The 21,914-nt window shown below is 32.7% G+C and overlaps 1 protein-coding gene across 1 annotated transcript; it reads right to left on the bottom strand.

Annotated features, from left to right (window-relative positions):
* Positions 1 to 8,234: 8,234 nt before the first annotated feature.
* On the bottom strand, positions 8,235 to 21,211 carry LOC117329568 (START domain-containing protein 10-like). The gene is made up of 6 exons (XM_033887567.1): positions 20,985 to 21,211; positions 16,434 to 16,581; positions 12,864 to 12,967; positions 12,619 to 12,736; positions 11,610 to 11,662; positions 8,235 to 9,423 (listed from the first exon to the last, which is right to left on the bottom strand). Exons 1-6 carry the CDS (start codon positions 21,138 to 21,140, stop codon positions 9,214 to 9,216), a joined length of 789 nt encoding a protein of 262 aa, XP_033743458.1. The 5' UTR covers positions 21,141 to 21,211; the 3' UTR covers positions 8,235 to 9,213.
* Between the last annotated feature and the right edge of the window lie 703 nt (positions 21,212 to 21,914).

Here is a 21,914-nt window from a genome sequence, read left to right as displayed (position 1 = left end):
AATTTACAAGCCACTTCATCTCATTTAGAATACTCCCAATAGGACAAAAGTTCAACATATTTTTTTCAAATTTTGATGAACGGAAAAAGATGTCAAAATGTTTGCCTTTTAAAAATCTGATATTGGCCGACTTACACCGATATCAGATTTCTAAAAGGCTGATATAACATCAGAATCCTTCGAATTAATGTGTACAATATTTACCTAGTGCTAGATTTTTCTGATTCATCGTGTCTGTCTGATTCTTGTGCAAAATGACATCAAATCCATTTTTTGTCTGACAATACAAATTGGAGATAGTCAGTCAAATCCAACAGCCATGAGCTAGATTTTGTTATAGAACATCTGATCCAGTCCTGGACCAAGACAAACGATCTCTATAAAGGTAACAATTATGTTAATAAAAAGCATCTAAATATTACAGTGAAGAGAAATGTGTTAACATTTTTTTTCACTGTGCACTATTAAAACATTTCAGATATTAAATACCAAGGAAGGACAGATTGGAAGCTCCCAGTCTCAATTTTGCAATATAACTTTGAATTTACCATAAGTATGCCCTATTTACAACATCAAAAATTCGGTTTTAGAATATTTGACAAATAGCTGCACCTATTTCGGTCATTAAAAACAACTTTTGTTTGAAAAGTTTTGTGTTTTTGCCATTTTCACCAACTTTATAGCGTCTGAAATTATCACACATCAGAAGGTGTAAAAATAAAGAAATTTGTCCTAAAAAAAACAACTGTTCAATGGTGAATAACATTGAAGAGAGAACACCACTAAATCTCAGAATAATCAAATATATTGTGAATTTTTAAACCTGATTCCAATGATGTTGCACCAAGTAGCCTTATACAATGCTTACAGCAAGTCAGGACATATTCACTTCAAAAATTTGGCTACATTTTATCAAGAGAATGTTAAAGATATATATCTATATATAATACTATACATATGATACACATATAGGATTTAAAAAGTTCTAACATTGCACTATATGATTAAAGCAATAGAAATATTACAAGAAAACAAATAAGATAAAAAGAAAAATAAGAAAGTTAATATAAATTATCAGTATATATTATTATATATTGAGCAAAACTCCCTGGACATTGAAAATGAACAATGGATTATTTTTCATGGTAGTTGCGACTATATTCTCTGTAGAATTGAATCTATATACCGTAATATGGAAGTATTATACATGTATAAAATAACCAAGAACAATATACTTAAAATCAATAGCTGGTCCCTGTTGAGTTAATTTCATTAAAATAAGGGAGGGGGAGGATATATCAATTTTTTCATGATATTTTTAAGCAGTGTGACAACTAATTATATAAACCATTCTGATAAGAGGCCAATTCATTTTGAAATAGAAAAAAATCTGAAATATTTTTCACTAACATATATTAACCCACAATACTAATTTCTGTGAGTTGATAAGAAAAACAAACACACACATTTAGAATAAGTGCATGGCATTATTCTTTAGCAAATAAATCAAATCAAATACTGCAATATCACAGATCAAGATGTTAAATCTAAATGCCAATATACATGTACAGTAGTATCATTTTTTTTCCAAAACAGAAATGATTCCGTTTTCCAACATCTTAACTTGCAATTAACATTTAATCAGGATGATAAAACAGAACCACTTCAACAGATGTTAAAATAGAAAGACAAAGTTCTAAGCAATAGTATAATAATTGTACAAATGATACAAGCTAGAATAAAGAAATGAATGGAAGCACCATAATTTGAAAATAAATACTTGCAGGAATAGAAAAAAAGTGGATTTCAACACATACATCGATTTCCTAACTTCAGGGCATTTACAATTCCGGAATAGCCTGGAAAACACCTGATGTGTATAAAGTTTTTATCATAAACATTTTCATATTCAGTATTTTAATACTGACACACAGATTTCTTATCAAATTTCAAAGCAAAGATGGATGAGTGTTCAGTGCAAATCCAGCTAAAGACATAATGTTACATGCTCAATTTTAAATCTTCAGACTTAATGACAATGTCACATGCTCGATTAAAATTTTCAGGCCTAATGACATAATGTCATATGTTCAATTTCAAATTTCCAGGCCTAATGAAATAATGTCACATTTTAAATTTCAAATTTTCAATCATCAAATACATCTGGCACCAGATTATCACTTTATGTAATTTCTGTTATTTAAATTAAGGAAATTCTTTAAATTACAATGTAAAAATTTCCATAAGAAAGCATTACTGGATTGAAGAGGGAATTCATAGTTGAGGAAGATTTCCTTAAATTCTATAAAGCTGCCCTAGCTAGGAATAATGTTACAGAATTTTCTTAGTTAAAGAATGTTGATGAAACCGAGGCCAGATTATTAGGTATGAATTTGGAAACAACTGACAGGTAATAACAATAGAATTAATGATAAAATATTAACAGGTAACAATCACCTCAATCAGCAGGAATATTATAACAGTACAACAAATGTCATTAAATGACAAGAAAATAAATATTCATGAAATCACACAACGGCATTCGAAATAATAAATGTAATGTATACTTACAAAAACACATGAGAGGAGTACTTAATAAAACCCAGCACATCGAAAAATTTCTGTGTGAAATTTTGGTGGAAAGAAAAATCACTTTTATTTCCTTACTTACATACGTTTGTATTGCTAAAAATTCTCGAGTCTTAAGATAAAATACTGATTCTCAAAAGATTATATTGGCAGATCAGTGAGGTAAGGAATTTGTTTTTTTACATGTATATGTTTAAAATAGTGCACCAGTCTTCTTTCCTGTAAAGTGTGTGTGTGTGTGTGGGGGGGGGGGGGGGGGGGGGGGGGATTGCTTATAGGGACAGGTGTATTTACTAGGTTGAATACTGTAAATGGTAATGATCCTGGAAAAGAAATGTATGAGTCACTTTGGTATTAAGTAAATTCTGCATTCTGCAGTGTTAGAGAAATTACTATGGTGAATGAATTAAGTAGGTCTGTTTGAGTGAATAGGGGTAATACAGTAGAGTTACAATTGTACTTAACTTGATTTGGTTGGAGTTGAACATTGGACACAGCGTTCTATCTAGTAGACACAATTGCCTAAGACGGTTAGATATTTGATTCTAATTTCTCACTTGAAGGTGTGGCTTTCTCATAGGCATTTCAGTTATGAGTCCAATTGATATGTATCAAATTATCCTCAAAACTATTACTGTTTCAAGATACAGGTGGGTAAATACAAAGATATCTATCCAAAATGATAAATTTATCTATGACCAGATACTTTATTATTGACAATGCATCAATCTTTTTTTGTTTTCCTTCCAAAATTTTAGTGAAAAAAAGTCCCACTGACATTTTACATTGAGAAGTCAAATGCTAGAAATCTTTAATGGAACAGATATTCTTTTTTAAGAACAATTGATTTTCGTAAGACATTTGTTAATCATCCTTTAGTGTCTTAGTGATAAGTTGTCTCAAATGTCTAGGAAAACTAAAACCAACTGGTTACATGGAATCAATTCCAAAATAAAAATGTATATTCTGTATGGTACCTGATGTTAGCAATGTAACAACTTAATCTCACAATACAAACATCAGAGATTCCTGTCCTGTATAAAACTATAAACCCATATTCAACAAGGGTGGATAGTATTGCAACAGCAATACAAAGTCCCCTGCCTGAGCTAGACGTGCACCTATTCATTTCCCATTTTTTTTTTGAAAAATTGTTTTTTCGAAAAAAAAAAATGTGGGATGCACAACTACATGTTATACTGATCATGTATACCAAGTTTCGTTAAGATCGGAGTAGTACTTTAGGAGGAGTTGTCCGGACAACTATTGCGTGACAGACAGACAGGGTAAACCTATAGTCACCCCGTTTTTCAAACGGCAGGGGACTAATTATTTCATAAAATGTATGTGGGTATGGACATTGTTTTGTACAGAAATTCTTCATTATAGATATCTAGTTTTGGACAACTTTGGCTGGACACCTCTATATCTGCATATCCATTATTTCATGAGTCTATGATCTGCATATGTTCCTGCCTTTCAGGTTTAACCATTTCAACAGGTATCGACTTGTCTTTTATGAAGATTACCTCCCCTTCCTACACACTGCCACCAACGTTCGGGGTAACAACCAAGATGTTTTAAGAATTGATTCTATATAATTGTATCATTTAAACAGTTTTTCAGTTATTCTTGTTTGAATACTGTATGCAAATTAATAACATGTATACAGTGAAAATATTCAAAAGTGGAAAAATATACCATACAGGACATGTATAAATACAATATACAATACATAATAATGTTTAAATACAATATACAATATGTGACATTGTATAAATACAATATACTATATGTGACATTGTATAAATACAATATACTATATATGACATTGTATAAATACAATATACTATATTTGACATTGTATAACTACAATATACTATACATACTAATGTTTAAATACAATATACTATATGTGACATTGTGTAAGTTCAATATACATTATGTGACATTGCCAAAATACATTGTACAATACAGGACATTGTATAAATACAATATACTATATGTGACATTGTGTAATTACAATATACATTATGTGACATTATATAAATACAATATACATTATGTGACATTGTATAAATACAATATACATTATGTGACATTGCCAAAATACATTGTACAATACAGGACATTGTATAAATACAATATACCATATATGACATTGTATACACAATATGTGACATTGTATGAATAAAATATACAATATATGGAGACAATAGTCAAATTATATCTGATGAATTTCTTATACTCCTCTAACTTCAAAACAATTGATACAAATATGATGGCATAGTACAACTCCATTGAAAATTGTAATCTACATCAACTACCAGGTATCTGTACAAATTGGAAGCTCATCGTAATTATACTAACTAATATTTGTAATGAAACCTATTTCTAAGAAATTTAAATAAGCTGAAATTGTTTCTGATTTTGACCTGAAAACAAACAAGACTATACAATAATGACCTAAAAACCGACCACAATGTTCTATGCCATTTCTAGACCAAAACGTTCATGCCATTTCTAGACCAAAACGTTCATGCCATTTCTAGTTGGCTAAGTTGACATTATGGTTTAACTGTTTCTATGGTAACACATGGCAACAGTCAAAAAACTCTTCAAGGAAAGAAAGTTTTTATGTTGATTTGTTTCTGTCACAGAATTCATAACTGTTTTACCAAATTTGAATAAAATGTCCATTACATTTGGTGGTCTTGTGCAAGTTTAAACAAATTACTGGCAAAAATCATATGCAGATTTAGAAATAAAATTTTCTATTTGTTTCTGCAAGAAAACAAACAAGAACGAATATGTAAATTTCACGTTATGATTAAAGACAGTCATGTTCATCATACATTTTGTAGATACAGTATTTTTCGTCACGATATAGTTATTTAAAGGACTACATACTTAATATATACAAACAGTTAAACTGCTGTTAAACATACAAAGTTCAGTTCACACAGACACAGTCAGCTCACAGATACGTCCATCTTTGGCCTTGACAAATCATGTCATGTCTTCTTATACACTTGTCAAGACTTCCTTTCAAAATTACAAAAAATTAAGTAATCATCTCCCGATTTGAATTTCAATTCACTTTCAACTTAACACTTTCAATCTATTAAACAATACATTACATAATCTCAAAAATTACCGGTAAATTAATATATTCAATGGAATTTTTAATTCTGTTAGGAGAGATATGATACAAAATTAGTATTGGCTAAACAATATTTAACTCACAAAAATGCATATTAAAACTCGATCATCAATCTCAATTGATATCATTTTTTTTTCAATTTATACAAAAGTATAAAAGGAAAACCAACGTTCAGTTTTACTGAAAATAAAATTTGACAATAACCTGTAATCAGACCAAGCGAACCAGTCTTTTAGGGCTAAAATTATATAGACATCATACCATAATGGTCATTCATTATAAATAATAGTGGTGTAAAATTTAGTCATTATTACAACTTTTTTTCTTGATGTATAAAATCTCCCTGCTTCATTTTTGATTGTCTTGACAGATGACATAGTTAATCCCGAGATACCTGTGAAAGCGAAGCATCGTTAGAGTCCAGGGTCATTTTCCTTTATCGCAGTTCAAACGGTTGGACTGGTTGGACTAGAGTTGTTTGTTTATGAAATAAGCGTGGGCCTAGTTATTTTGTGTTGTTTTCAGATAAGCCTTGACAAAGACTTTCAAGGCCTGCATTAACATCTGCAGGTCCGTCAAGATATATGCCTGAAATATTACATTTAAATACAGATGAACCAGTTTGTCCACCTAAGCTCAGATACAAATGTTTATTCCTTGAAAACTTAAAATCTTTACCCCCTTTACCAGGAACAAGAAATTGAAATAGTATTGCTAATTAGGTCTCGGCACCAGTTATAGAGGTCCATCATGAATATTCATCACCAGGTATTGGAATACGTAGTTAATTTTGCACTAATGCAAAAGTTACGACAATTTATCGATATACAAATGTATACCTAACACCGTTGATTTGTATTAGGGGTTAACCTTCCCCAAAAGTTTGATTAACAAGCCTTTACATTGCAAATCAACTAGTTATCAATGCAAATTAATCAAACTGATTACCAAAATTTATCATCAAGTGCTTAAATAATTTCTAAATTTCTATATATTGTTGTGAAGCTCAGTAGGACATTTTTTCAAAAAAGCTAAATTTTCATTCCTTCATGAAAAACAATAGATAATTGTATTTTCATATAACATTTTGGAGAAAATTTAATAAATTGATAAAAAAAATATTTTCACTTGTACAAGGAAAGGTTTATAATGTACTTAATCACTTAATATATTTTTCTCTATCACTGCAAATTCCGCTGTGGGAAAAACTAAAGTAATGAACCAGCCTTTTACCAGAAGCAAAACCAAAAATGAAATAGGAAAGCCATTTTAACACCTAGCTGTGATACGAAAGCCATGTTACCAACCCAGCAATGATTTATACTAACAACTTCTAACTTTAATTCCCCACAAACATCGATCTACCCCTACATCCACCCCTAATTATTCATTATATGTCTACGTAGCTATGTCTGTTCTATGCTGATGATTATCTACAATTTATAAATAGCATTTTATATTGCATTTTAAAACATTGTCTTTGTTATATTTTAACAGGTTATCTACCATTAAAGTTAGTTAATCTCTCCTGTCTTCCATATTTGTGGTGTTTGTGACCTCATCCAGTAATATTATTTATGTCTTTGATTTTGTTGTGTTCCATGATTGTACATGTATGTACTGGTAATACAATGTATGTACATGTATGTACTGGTAATACAATGTATGTACTGGTAATATAATGTATGTACATGTATGTACCGGTAATACAATGTATGTACATGTATGTACTGGTAATATAATGTATGTACATGTATGTACTGGTAATACAATGTATGTACATGTATGTACTGGTAATACAATGTATGTACATGTATGTACTGGTAATACAATGTATGTACATGTATGTACTGGTAATACAATGTATGTAAATGTATGTACTGGTAATATAATGTATGTACATGTATGTACTGGTAATACAATGTATGTACATGTATGTACTGGTAATACAATGTATGTACATGTATGTACTGGTAATATAATGTATGTACATGTACTGGTAATATAATGTATGTACATGTATGTACTGGTAATATAATGTATGTACATGTATGTGCCGTAATACAATGTATGTACATGTATGTACCGGTAATACAATGTATGTACATGTATGTACTGGTAATATAATGTATGTACATGTACTGGTAATATAATGTATGTACATGTATGTACTGGTAATATAATGTATGTACATGTATGTGCCGGTAATACAATGTATGTACATGTACCGGTAATACAATGTATGTACATGTATGTACCGTAATACAATGTATGGACATGTATGTACCGTAATACAATGTATGTACATGTATGTACCGTAATACAATGTATGGACATGTATGTACCGTAATACAATGTATGTACATGTATGTACCGGTAATACAATGTATGTACATGTATGTACCATAATACAATGTATGTACATGTATGTACCGGTAACACAATGTATGTACATGTATGTGCCGGTAATACAATGTACATGACAATGTATGTACAATGTATATTTATCGAACATATACAATGTAGGTCCATTGGATACTACGTGAATACAAGAAAATACATATCAAATACATAATATTGTACAAAATATGGAAGAACAAATTTCGAAAAAGAAGAAATCTGAATCAAGATGCTTCATATTGAGCTTAATCAATGATCATTAGTATCTATGAGGTGATTTCAGTTAATTTGTTTTGGCTATAAATACTTTTCCATTGACTGAAATGACAATTAATCTCTTCCTATTAAGATGTCTTATTTAAGATTAAGACGAATTAATTCATTCCCTGAACTTGATGCCCCCTAATAAAATGTATGATAAATATATATCTGTTCTATTATTTTGCTTTACATAATTATGTAAAACTGGGAGAAACCTACAACGTAGACGCATCACTGAAGACTGACTTCCACATACAGATATGCATATTAGATTTGATTTTCCATGAAGATATCTTCAAATTGATTTAAAGCAAACAATGACTTATTGTGTAATAATTTTTACAAATTCAAACACTAAAATGTTTATCTCAGGTTTACATTTAAAACAAGATGATAAAATTAACAGACTTGTAACATTTCTACACTAATAATAACTGATACTAAATGATGACACACTTTCTACCACTCAAAATGAGATGATGTGTAACCCTGACAACCTTCTGTTACCATGACAACAATGAGCTACCATGAGAACTTTGTGATACTATGACAATAATCAGTAACCATGACAACCTGGTTTTACCATGACAACAACATGCTACCATGATAACATGAGTTACCATGACGACAATGTGCTACCATGATAACATGAGTTACCATGACGACAATGTGTTACCATGACATATGTTACCATGACGACAATGTGTTACCATGACAACCTTATGTTCCTATGACAACCTCAATTAATTTACAGATCCAGCTATGTACAATAAATAGGCTCATCTATCATTCCACAATCCTCATACATCATCCTCGTTTATCTCATCTTCTTTAATAAAACTTTCATCTATGGACTCTGTGGAGGTGAACTCTGAAGCAGGTTTAATCTGAGTCATGTCAAGTCTTGGCAAGGTCATTTGCTCAGGATATAGCCAGGGTTTCATTCGTGGATTGTTCATGCTTTTCCAAGCTTCGTAGTTTTTACATGCTTTGTAGATCCTACTCATCACCTGTTTAAACAAAAAACAAAACAAGAGAAAATACAAGATTTTCAAAAGTTGTGAAAAATCCTTCAAATACATGTCAAAGCATTTTAACACAAACTACATCTAGAAGTCTACACTCAGTGTTCAATTTATCAGTTGTAGCCTATCTGTTGAGTGTTGATGCATTTTACAGATAATTATTATTGTTTTTGAGTATTTGTGTATTTTTTTCAGAGAAATAACTTTGATTGTTGCAGTAGTACAAAATTGTTGAAGCACATGACTTGGTTGAAGCACTATAAATAACCAAATGATACAGTAAAGTATAGTTTTTACCATCGTCAAATACTCACAGTTAATTGCACTCTGACGATGAGTGTATACCATGAAACCTCATTTCCTAGAACAATAACTAACGAACAACTGATTCCTCAACCTCAAGCATTTATACTTCATCACAATTGTGTTCAAGTTTACATATTTTTTTGTAAACTAATATTCCACAAAAACCACAAGTTCCAGGAACTCTGATTTATTCCAGATCGTTCATGTCCCTAACATTTATAATTTATTCTATTTGTTGAACAGGTGTCACACCCAACAGATAAATCCCCTGCTGCTATCAGATAGCAGTGGAAATGCTGAGGGAGACAAGTATTGATCACACTTGTGTTGATACAGGCGTGAGATGAGGACATCTAACCATTACTGGATTAATAGCAGTGTCATGATTCATTGAGTAGTACCTGTTATCCTACCTGTAAAATGATCATTTTTCAAACATATCTCGTAACTTTATTTTCATTTGCTTCTGTTTAAATGTAGAAACATTTCTATTTTTGATGTGAGTTCATATAGTGCAGTTTGGAAAATATGACAAATACGTTTCTTTGTTTTTATTTGGTAAATATGTATTTATATACGTAATATGAAATGACTAGTCATCCTTTCCTTCAAAAATATCAAAATAGCATCTGTTATTCTTTAAAATTCATGTTCAACCAAAATTTAGATGAGAATACTGTAGCCTTGACAAATATGACTTAATATAGTACTAGGTGAACACAAAACCCCTGGGGGTCCCCATATTTAAAGGCCTTAGTAACAGTTCCCTATGTACTAAACCCTTGGATGTCCCCATATTTAAAGGCCTTAGTAACAGTTCCTTATATCAAACCCCTTGGGATCCCCATATTTAAAGGCCTTAGTAACAGTTCCCTATGTACTAAACCCCTGGGGGTCCCCATATTTAAAGGCCTTAGTCACAGTTCCTTATATCAAACCCCTTGGGATCCCCATATTTAAAGGCCTTAGTAACAGTTCCCTATGTACTAAACCCCTGGGGGTCCCCATATTTAAAGGCCTTAGTCACAGTTCGTTATATTAAACCCCTGGATGTCCCCATATTTAAAGGCCTTAGTCACTGTTCGTTTTATTAAACCCCTGGGGGTCCCCATATTTAAAGGCCTTAGTCACAGTTCGTTATATTAAACCCCTGGGGGTCCCCATATTTAAAGGCCTTAGTTACAGTTTGTTACATTAAACCCCTGGATGTCCCCATATTTAAAGGCCTTCACTGTTCGTTATATTAAACCCCTGGGGGTCCCCATATTTAAAGGATGACTTTATTATTGTTAAACACTTTTCCTGTACTGTTGTTGGCCAGGTAAGTTCCCAAAATTTGATTCTACTATAAACTGTTTGAATTTTGAACTTTTTTCTATCAATTACCCGACTTGAATCATGAATTAATTTTTATGAATTTTGTGTGTTAAAAAGATATCTAGATTCCTCGCATACTTTTCAGCATAAATCCTTTCAGACATTTTAGGTTAGTAAAGTCTTTTCAGTTGACTGATCCTTTTAGGTCAGTTCAGAAAATGCACTTTTAAATCATGTTTGATTTTTGTTTGTTTTTTGTTTATTGTTCTGTTTGTTTGCTGGGTTTATCCCACATGAACAGCCAAGGTCATTTTGAGGTGGGAGACATGTCACATGCCATCCAGAGCAATTAGGGTAAATTAAAGTGCCTTGTCCAAGGACACAACCATGACAGCACAGACCGGCCTGTTTCTCAGTTTCGCAAAAAACACAAACTGACAGGGGTTGACACAATTATGATTAGTTTCAGTCTAAGAGTATAAATATGTTCTCCCTGACTAGTAAATGTGGTGTTATATATAGTGTGCACTTCGTACATCTGTTCATACCTTTGGAGCCATGATCTGGGTAGCCTTATTCACTGCCCACACAGGCAACTTTCCTATAAGATGAAAAAAGTAAAGTACTTTACTAAAACAGGTCAAAGTATGATACTGAATGACATAAACTATCCCCTATTTAAGGGTGTATGCTACCTAAATGTGAAATTAATCTCAAACTCAAAAGATTTCCTAACCCAATATCTTATATCAAATCTAAATGAACCAGGATTTGATAAAACATCAATAATTTGGTAACTATATCTCCACCAATATCTGTAGCAGAATGTTACTTCATCATCCCACGATAAGCCCATCCATCTAACTGAGTCAAAGTTGGTTTGTTGGCCACATGGGCCTAACAGGTTCAATATTGGATCTTAAATGAGAACTCAATTCATATGAAATTTTATGGAACGAGTGTCAAAAGATTTTATTTCATGCAAGCTTCGGGGAGGACAAAATCAAACAGAGGCACTTGTTTTGTTGTGCCAGCTATTTTCAATTTATGATGAAACGTCATTGTTCCTATTATGAATAGGATGGTAAATACAATAGATCTTTGACCGGTAGTATTAAGCCAATGAAAAACAATCCATGTTTTATTACACTAGTCAGATAGGCAACAACAGGCCCATTGTTTGTTTTTATAAAGTAAATTTTGGTCAACATGTATTTTGCCCCCCGTCCTCCGCCCCCCTCCCCCCTCTAATAACCCACTAGGTTTCAGTCAGGGTCAATATGTACATACCATCAAACTGCCATAAAGTGGATAGCAAGACGGGTATGTGATACAGTATACATGTCCATAGCTCAATGTACAGTATTATATAATGTAAAATAAACAGGACTTGTCCCTGATAAGGTCAGTAGTCGATGGCTAAACAATTAATAGTTAACATTATACACTCAATAAGCTAGGAGTGATGAGTCAGCTGATACAGGCGGTAGATACAGTGTCATTATCACTACAAAGTGTTGGTCAGTTGGTCAGTAGGAGATATGTACAGGTACTGACCTTTTGGGTCAGAATGTGACACGTAATTAAACTGGCAGGTGTAGGTGTCCATCTTGCGTATCAGAAAGCCAGTTATGTAGGACACACCCCTGATAAATCCCTTCCTGGCAGGAACACTCTGAAAATACAATTGTACCTCTTGTACAAAGATGGTCATAATCTTTTGGGAAATATCGCATTTCTTGAATTTTTGGTAAAACTTGAAGCATGACTGAGGATACAATTAATTCTATTAACATACTTACTGCATGGTTTACAGAATGATTGAGGATACAAAACTCTGACCCTAGGTCAAGCCAGGAGCGCTGAGTTACAAAATCTCTGTTTTTCAGAGGAGAAGGACATTTCACTGAAAGAAACAAACAAAATATGTCAAATATAATTCAAGATCAAAGATCAGAAAAACAAAAGGAAAAAGTAGCATTTTCAGGATGCCATGGAAAGGACTTCCTGGACATGGTGGACTAACATATTAAATATTATATAATTACATATATAAAATGATCAGGGCATACCAAACAAATTACATGTTTAAAAAAAATAATGTATTCTCACAAATTTCCATCTATATAATATTACTACAATTATAAGTGATATTGTATGTGTTATATGACTTTATCTCAAGAACCATAATTATATACATGTACATCACAAATGGCCAATGTTGTGTGATAGCTAATATATCTAGCTAATTTCTGAAGGATCACTATATATATAGCTAGACCCCATGCTGTGGGAGGAACAACCATTTAGTAATCTCTTTGAATTCTGCATTCATTTTTTATTTTAGAAATCTCTTTGAATTCTGCATTTATTTATTTTTTTATTCATTCTGTTCCAAAAATCTTAATCTGACATCAAACAGTGATCATGTTCCCACTGCAAACATTTTTCACAATTTTTTTTTTCTTAAGACAATCTAGTTCCAGCCCTGGGGCCAACAACTGGTACTAAATATAGACGTTTGAAAAAAAGTAATTTATCTTCCGCAATATGATGCAGTCAATAGTAAAAGCCCTTAGGATACCGATCCTGAATGGTTTACAAGGAATTTATACCTGCCAATGGCAGTACACAAGTTATAAGCAGGAACCAGAGAAGACAAAATTGGTATCAATAATTGATCAAGTACATCCTGCTCTCAGCAGATCTTGTAGCAGCATGTTTAAATTTAGAACATCTGCAGGGATAACGTAATTAGATGCCCAATAAAAGCCTCAAGTAATTAACCTAGCGGAATTTTACACAAATTAAATTAACATTTTATAGAAATCTAATTGATTAAAAGAGAATCTTTAGTATTGTTTTTTACTTTCATGGAAAGCACTGCATATTTCTGTTCAGTTTAAATGTAAGTTGAGTTACTTTCATGAAAGCATCATGGTGTAAACATTGTACCATAATTATTATTCATGGAACAGCTGTTATGATGATTCCACTGAATGTTAACTGATTCTTAAAATCAAACGGTTTATCTGTTAGATAAGGCATGTAGTTTTTAAAAAATGGATTACTTGTAAGTTGAAGCACGTAGCTGAATTTATTTTCATTTATTTGTAAATTACGTTGAAACACACAAAGCAAAATGAAGTATTATATTATCACTAACTGTTATTGGAGAATATCTTGAATTTAAAAAAATAATTCTTTAGAGAGACTTTGAAAGTAGAAGGTTCTTATTTCAGTACAATGAAATGCTTTGTTGGCATTTCTAGTAAAATATAACATGACTGAACCAGTCCATAATCAAACTATGCATGGGTTTAATATTATGAAACATTATCCAGGTTATAACACCAATGTAAATGAGCTGTACCCATATACTATGAATTATCATATCACTTGCCCATTCTAACACGCATTGCAGCTATGTAGTAAATATGTGAAATATAACTCTATTGTGACATCAGAAATATTTTATGACATCTCAATAATAACTATATATATGACACTACACAATTGTGTCTGTAAAGAAAAACACACTGTCGAAATTCACTTGATTCACACAGAAATCAATAAACATGTGTATTGCCTTTAAACGATTTATGCGATAAACAGAAACTTGTGGCTATAATGTATGGAACTTAATTAAACTTATTTAATAATTTGATATGCCAAAAAGCATTTAGACTTGTGACATATCAAATTACTGACTTTGTTTAATAAATTCCATATTCGTAATATGACTCACTTTTTTAAGAGCCTCTGTGGATATGATATACAATATACACAGCTCCATACATACAATATTCTGCCACCTAAATGTTGGTGAAAGTGTTCTGGTAAATTTACATGTATTATTAGATATATGGATAACGGACTATGTATCACCTTTGTGCCAGCTGATGATTAATTGGATACAGGACCAGGGAATGAAATGCAATATATATACGATACTGTAACAGTTGTAGTACATATTGATTACAGCTCTGTACATTTCGGCAACTAATTGAATACATGTACCTGCCAAATTTGGCCGGGCATTGTATATGACAAAGGATATTCTAGGATTAAGTTTCATCATCATCATCCAAAACACCCTTAATTTGAAATCGTCAAAACACATTCTATGAATCATCATATCAGTGTAGTTTCCTTAAACATGCATGTACAAATGTATAAATTAATCTGCATAAATTTGAATTTATCTAATTAAGAGATCATGCATTAAGTAGAAAGCTGTTACTGAAGTATACATACCTGTCTAGCTAATTAAGTTTTATGAAAATCTTTCAATTTAATTGAAACTCAACGAATCTCTGATAATAACTTAAGTATCTAGGTAATTAAAAAATTAAAATTTTACTTATTTATAAAGAGCGATCCATCAGAAACAACAAGAACACCAACATAATAACAAAACCATAATTCAAACTCACAAACCCTTCAAAAATAAAGATTTCATGAATTTAGATTCAGACTTGGGTACAATAGACAGATTTCATGAAAAATTCTTCAAAATATCTCAACTCCAGTACCAAATCTGTAGATCTGCTGGTGATCCAGACTGAACATCGACTCATTATTAAAGTTGAAAGTTAAGGTTGGATATATATATTGTTAGCTTTTTTCAGTAATACAGGTCCATGGATTCAAATTAAAACATTCATCTCAGGAGTAAACCATTGTGAAGGCTGCAAGCTAATAATATAATGACCCAAGACTAACCTTACACATAACTATTGCTTAGCTAAGTTTCCTCTGGCTCTGACACCATGCCAGGAGTTGTAGGGCCAGAGGAAACCCGGGCTAATCCATTGCTGTTCAGTGAAAATGCTCACATATTACATTTCATTTTCCTATTTTCCTAGAATATGCCCAACACACCAGTACCCCTATAATTGGAGTCATATATGTGAAGGTTGGAGGGGCTTATCACAGGATATATTGAAGGGGACTAGACACACATTATAAACAAGGAATGTTGAAACATACAGAGGTTTTAAACACTGCACATGTTATATTAGTAACTGTTATTCTCATCAAACCAAACACTATAGTTTACTTACAGCAGGAAGTTGCAAGTCCACAAACCTTCAAACTAAAATTTATTTATTCAATCTAGATAGATAAAAAAAATCTACAATGACTATTGGGTATATGTAACACAAATGGAAAATTGTACTCTTGTCTGGTGAGCTATAATTAAACATATTCTTGCATAATAGTGTTTTATTTTGTCTTAATACATCTCTGGGTAGGTCAGGGGTCATCTATCTCTGTGATAGACACCCAACATTACGATTACATCATTTACTTCCTGTTATTGATGTGATATGATACTGAGGCTGATAATAAAACATATGGTCACTTACTTGCATAGTATCCTATATCATTGTTTGGGTTGAGTGCACAAATTTCGTAACCTTCCAGCATGGACATATCCCATGTCTTCCTGTAGTGTGGGTCGTGTAATACATCGTACAGGACCTCTGCTTTTACGTCTGTGAATAACGTTCGTACCTAAAACATCACAAATTTAGAATCATATATTGTAAATAGTAACAATGTGATTGATCTGACTCTGTGTAAGTGAGCCCTGTCTAGATAGCTAATACTGCCATATAAGGTACAATTAGTAGTACATTGTATATTCATTCAAAAATGGAGCTTATGGTGTTGGACAAACATCAAGCAACTTTGACTTAAGACTTATTCAAGTTTCAGTCACATGGAGCTCGAGACTGACCACAATAACAGCCAAAGCTGAATTCATGCTTAATTAAACTAAATATAATAATATATGTACTGTAGAATAGACAAGAAGTCATTAAATACCAAGATTTTTCCTGGACTTTCCATCAATTTCAATTAAAAAACTAGAAATATGTCAGACATAAATGCCCCCCACTCCCACTTGACACCTCGGAACACAGTTTGGTGAGAATCACATCAGCAGTTCCTGAGATTATAAATTAACAAGTTACATTTCATCGGGAATGAATATACAGGACAGACATGGGTAACACTATATACCTCCCACCCCCCACCAACCAATTTCAATTATATTTTATAATCAATATGAAAAGTATATTTACACAATAAATCATTACCATGACTTCCAAATAAAACTTTCACCAAGTAGACAAAAACAGTCACATTGACCTACTTTTGATACATGACACACCACCTCACCTTGGTGTACCCATGAGTATGCTGTTCCAATGATAAGAAGTAAAAAGAGAACAGAAAAAGTTATTCTTTGATGTAGGTATAAGTCAGAGGTCAAAATATAGGTCAGAGTGATCATGACCTACGTTTGGAACATGACATTGACACCCCACACAGGTGAACCTATATGTCCTCCTAAGAATGAAATTCCAGTGACAAGACGTACTGTAAGAGTTAGAGTCTGGACAAGATAAGAGGACGGACGGAAAGATGCCATGGACGGACAAAATGCATAGCCATTACTTCCCATTGGGGGACTAATCACGTAACTGCTGGAATCAATCCCTGTAGATTGCTGGAGCTTGTGAGCTCCATGAGATTGGAATAGCATAACAAAAATATTGTTTCCTGTTTAATCAAATAATGATACCCAGCCTTATCAAGTTTTACCTGAGTATTACAATTTTTAAAACTAAAGCCCCGTTAAAGCCAATATTCTGCTTCTTTCTCTATCAATCAAATAAAATTAACATTACAAAAATATCCCTTAAACAAAATTATAATCTGCCTAAATTTAACTATATTTTGGAAACATGTAATGTTCATGAAACAAGACTTTTTTTTCCTTTGGCCTTATATATAGAAGCCACAACTTGTACACATGGCTATAGACAAATAGTCTCCCTATTTGTCTGTATAGCCATGTGTAGACAAATTGCTGTTTTAATCTACAATAAATACATTGACATTAAATTCAAATACCACATCATTTTACTGGTTACTACTACAACAGTATTGACATCAGAGATTCAAAGTAAGGACTGACATTATGGTACTTTTGTAAGAGGATATATATAGTGTATTTTATACTCGGTGCTGGTATATGTAGATAAAGCACATTTAATATACGTGAATAAGGATATAAAATATATCTATAAATGTACACCTGATCATGAGATGTATTTCTCTATAGACAGGCAAAAAATATCATCAGGTCCAGTACAATCTGTTGTCAGAATATTATAACCATATATTTTATGATTAATGGAGCTAAACAAAGCCCTACAATAGCTGTATTGACTTCCCTTAAACAGTTCTTTTTTTTGTGAGATATATTTTTATCAATAATTTCAAGACAATTTATCATTTAATATTGATTGTGAATGCATACATTCTTTTAATTTTTTTTAAAATGTATTGATGAAAAACACAATATATTGCAGTTATGAAGAACAAAATAAATAGTCTCTATATGCAATTGTGTGCTAATTTGCTTTGCATTGTGTACATTACCATATCAATATGATCATTTATCAAAAACCAATTATAGCAGATCATCGACTCTACAATGACAACAGATTACCAATATGACTGACACAACTAACTAATCCCTATAGTAGTCTGCTTCCTATTTGGGAGAGACAACCAATTTTAGACCATAATTAAATCTGACAAAATACTTCCTTTTTTTAAGTAAAACTTCCTTCAAAATGTTCATATACATATATTTTTAAAAAATCAAATAGAAACTTAAATTGATGAAATTAAATATTAATTCCATGTAACCCTAGCTTTAGGTTCTGAAAAAATGTGTAATTACTATAAATTGATTTAATGTCTTATCTAAATCGTCGGGAGGAGGAGATCAAACCATGCAAATGATGGCTGCTCCCTTAAGGCTCCACAATCCCATAATGCAGTGGGGAAAATGTATTATGATGTAAAAAGTTCAATTGCAGGAATATCATAATGATAAAGAAGAAATGGAGACACTCATTATACTTGATACTGTACAGATTTGGTTGAAATTGTACAATGTGCCTAGTTCCAGATTACCAGCTTCCTGTACCCACACTGAACATTATTTCCCAGTCCCAGACCAGCTTCCTGTACCCTCACTAGTACTGTGAACATTATTTCCCAGTCCCAGACCAGCTTCCTGTACCCACACTGAACATTATTTCCCAGTCCCAGACCAGCTTCCTGTACCCACACTGAACATTATTTCCCAGTCCCAGACCAGCTTTCTGTACCCACACTAGTGGACATTATTTCCCAGTCCCAGACCAGCTTCCTGTACCCACACTAGTACTGTGAACATTATTTCCCAGTCCCAGACCAGCTTCCTGTACCCACACTAGTACTGTGAACATTATTTCCCAGTCCCAGACCAGCTTCCTGTACCCGCACAGTGAACATTATTTCCCAGTCCCAGACCAGCTTTCTGTACCCACACTGTGAACATTATTTCCCAGTCCCAGACCAGCTTTCTGTACCCACACTGTGAACATTATTTCCCAGTCCCAGACCAGCTTTCTGTACCCACACTGTGAACATTATTTCCCAGTCCCAGACCAGCTTCCTGTACCCACACTAGTACTGTGAACATTATTTCCCAGTCCCAGACCAGCTTCCTGTACCCACACTGAACATTATTTCCCAGTCCCAGACCAGCTTCCTGTACCCACACTAGTACTGTGAACATTATTTCCCAGTCCCAGACCAGCTTCCTGTACCCACACTGAACATTATTTCCCAGTCCCAGACCAGCTTTCTGTACCCACACTGTGGACATTATTTCCCAGTCCCAAATCAGTTTTTTGTACCCACGTACAGTCGTACACTATGAACTTTATGTTCGTAGATCTAGAGCACCTGCTGATATTACTTCAGCTAGCTAAAGGTCTCTGGCTATTTTTTTGTTCTGCCACCAATGAAAGTGACCTTTAGCAACTGAACTTCTTTTTGAAACTGCTTTAATTCCACCCTTAATTTCAGGGCATAAAGAAAGATACAATAAAATCAGTATTTATAACTCTAAGCTTTCACTACTGATTGGAAGAGCAGAAGCCCCTTTCCAAAAGGATTACCGACATTCAAATAATTATCTAATATTTTATTATCCCGAAGCAGCAAAAAAAAAGAAAGTCATAAAACATCATATTCAGAGTCTAAATCACCCAGACAGGCTGGATTCCTTAGAGCAATGTAGTGATGACCATAATTTTGAAGTCATGTAAAATTCAATTTTCATACTCTCAGTCCATGTAAAGTTACCATCAAGAATGTCTTAATGTTCAATAAAACTTCTGTAATGTTTTGTTATAAGCAGTGGCAATGCTGGTTGTGTGCATTGTGTTTAAATAATTCATGACCAATGCCTTTTATAATAACTAGACTCTAGCTAGGATCAGCTGTAATATCCAGCCTGATACATGGTTGGTTAGTGTCCAGGGTAAGGAGAAGGGTCAGACTGGAACCCCCCAAAAAAGTTTTTTTTGCCTTAGGGCAAGAGCATAATCTGTTTTGCAGTAAAAATCATGTGCTGATACTCTCACCTGTATTTATTCTGTATCAAGGATAATATTGTAATCAATAGCATGAGAAACAGGTGGCATGGTCTATCAAATTGTAACCAAAACACCTGTGCACAGAAAGGTCCCAATCGCGAGATAACAGATAAACTGAATCTAGAAATGTGTGTAGGTGTTTGTGTGTGATGATGGTGGTGTGGGGGTCGGTTACAATGGATGTAGTTCCATAGCAATACTCCGGTAGACATATATATCGACGGTGCTCAAACACGTCACACAACTGAAACAACTTAATAAATAAAATGATAAAATACATAGACGAAAAATATTAATAGATATCTAACAAATCCCTTCAAGTGTTCACGTTTTATGTTATGTCAATATTACATTTAAGGTTACTGTAGTGTTAAATCAATTTAGGACTACAAAAATGAAGATTACCTTTATAATCTTGAAGTCCGATACGTCATTATTTTTAGTCCATACACACGTGTTATTTTTGTTGTATTCTTGTTTCCAGCCATCTTTTTCGTCACACAAAGTCTTAAGTCTTTTAAAATCAGCATCTTCTGCAACTCTCACTTCCCCGACCTGCATATTGAATCGTATGTGTTGACTGTGTGATGTTGTTGCGGTTTTCAATGCAAAGTAAACAACCTTCCTTCAAAACCGCCACACGGTGACTTGTCACTTGAAGCCGGAAGTAGGTCGAAGCTATTTATCGTAAATTAAAAGTAGAGCTAAATGCTAATATCCCATTTTATATATCATCTGAATGAAGCATAACATCAGTGTGGTTGTACCTAATTTATTACAAATATGTTTATGAATATGATTTCTGACATATTTATTTTTTTATATTAAATTCTGCAGGTTAGGTTTACGACACTGATAATTGTTAATACAATTTACTCAATTTTCAAAAATATAATAAACGAAACGCAAATACTTATTAATCAAAGTACTGAGAGTACTGTAATACTAAAATATAAAGGAATCTATATTGCGATGATATATTAAGATTTGTTAACTTATTATGTTGAAATATCGATTGAAACTTAGAAAGTTCTATACGAACTATAAACAGTTAGCTGAGTAGGCGATGTTAGTTGTTTATTATGGCGCACGTGAATCTCAATTGCTGCATTATCATTGCTCATTTTCCATTAGATCTATCTGAAATATCAAATTATGTCATATGGGTAGCAATATCTGAATATAGAAATGATCGTTTAAACGTCATTGCTATAAATTATATGTATGCTTTATATTTTTTCAATGTTAAAATTCTATTAATTTATCATTTAATACGTTCAAAAACTTTTACGATATCTTTTACTAATTGATATGCAGTTTACCAGTCACGTTATG

Source organism: Pecten maximus, chromosome 6 (genome assembly GCF_902652985.1).
Source record: "Pecten maximus chromosome 6, xPecMax1.1, whole genome shotgun sequence".
NCBI classification, from domain to species: Eukaryota; Metazoa; Mollusca; class Bivalvia; order Pectinida; family Pectinidae; genus Pecten; species Pecten maximus.
Note: the sequence above shows the minus strand (reverse complement) of the source record. Positions and strands in the feature narration are given on the sequence as shown.

Bases quoted from the DNA above. Each gene is read 5' to 3' on its own strand.
- LOC117329568 (XM_033887567.1), bottom strand. From the start codon at position 21,140: ATGCAGGTCGGGGAAGTGAGAGTTGCAGAAGATGCTGATTTTAAAAGA. The intron at 12,968-16,433 runs GTAAGTGACCAT...TGTTTCTTTCAG, and splicing joins TGATATAGGATACTATGCAA to TGAAATGTCCTTCTCCTCTG. The intron at 11,663-12,618 runs GTCAGTACCTGT...TTCATCTTATAG, and splicing joins GTCACATTCTGACCCAAAAG to GAAAGTTGCCTGTGTGGGCA.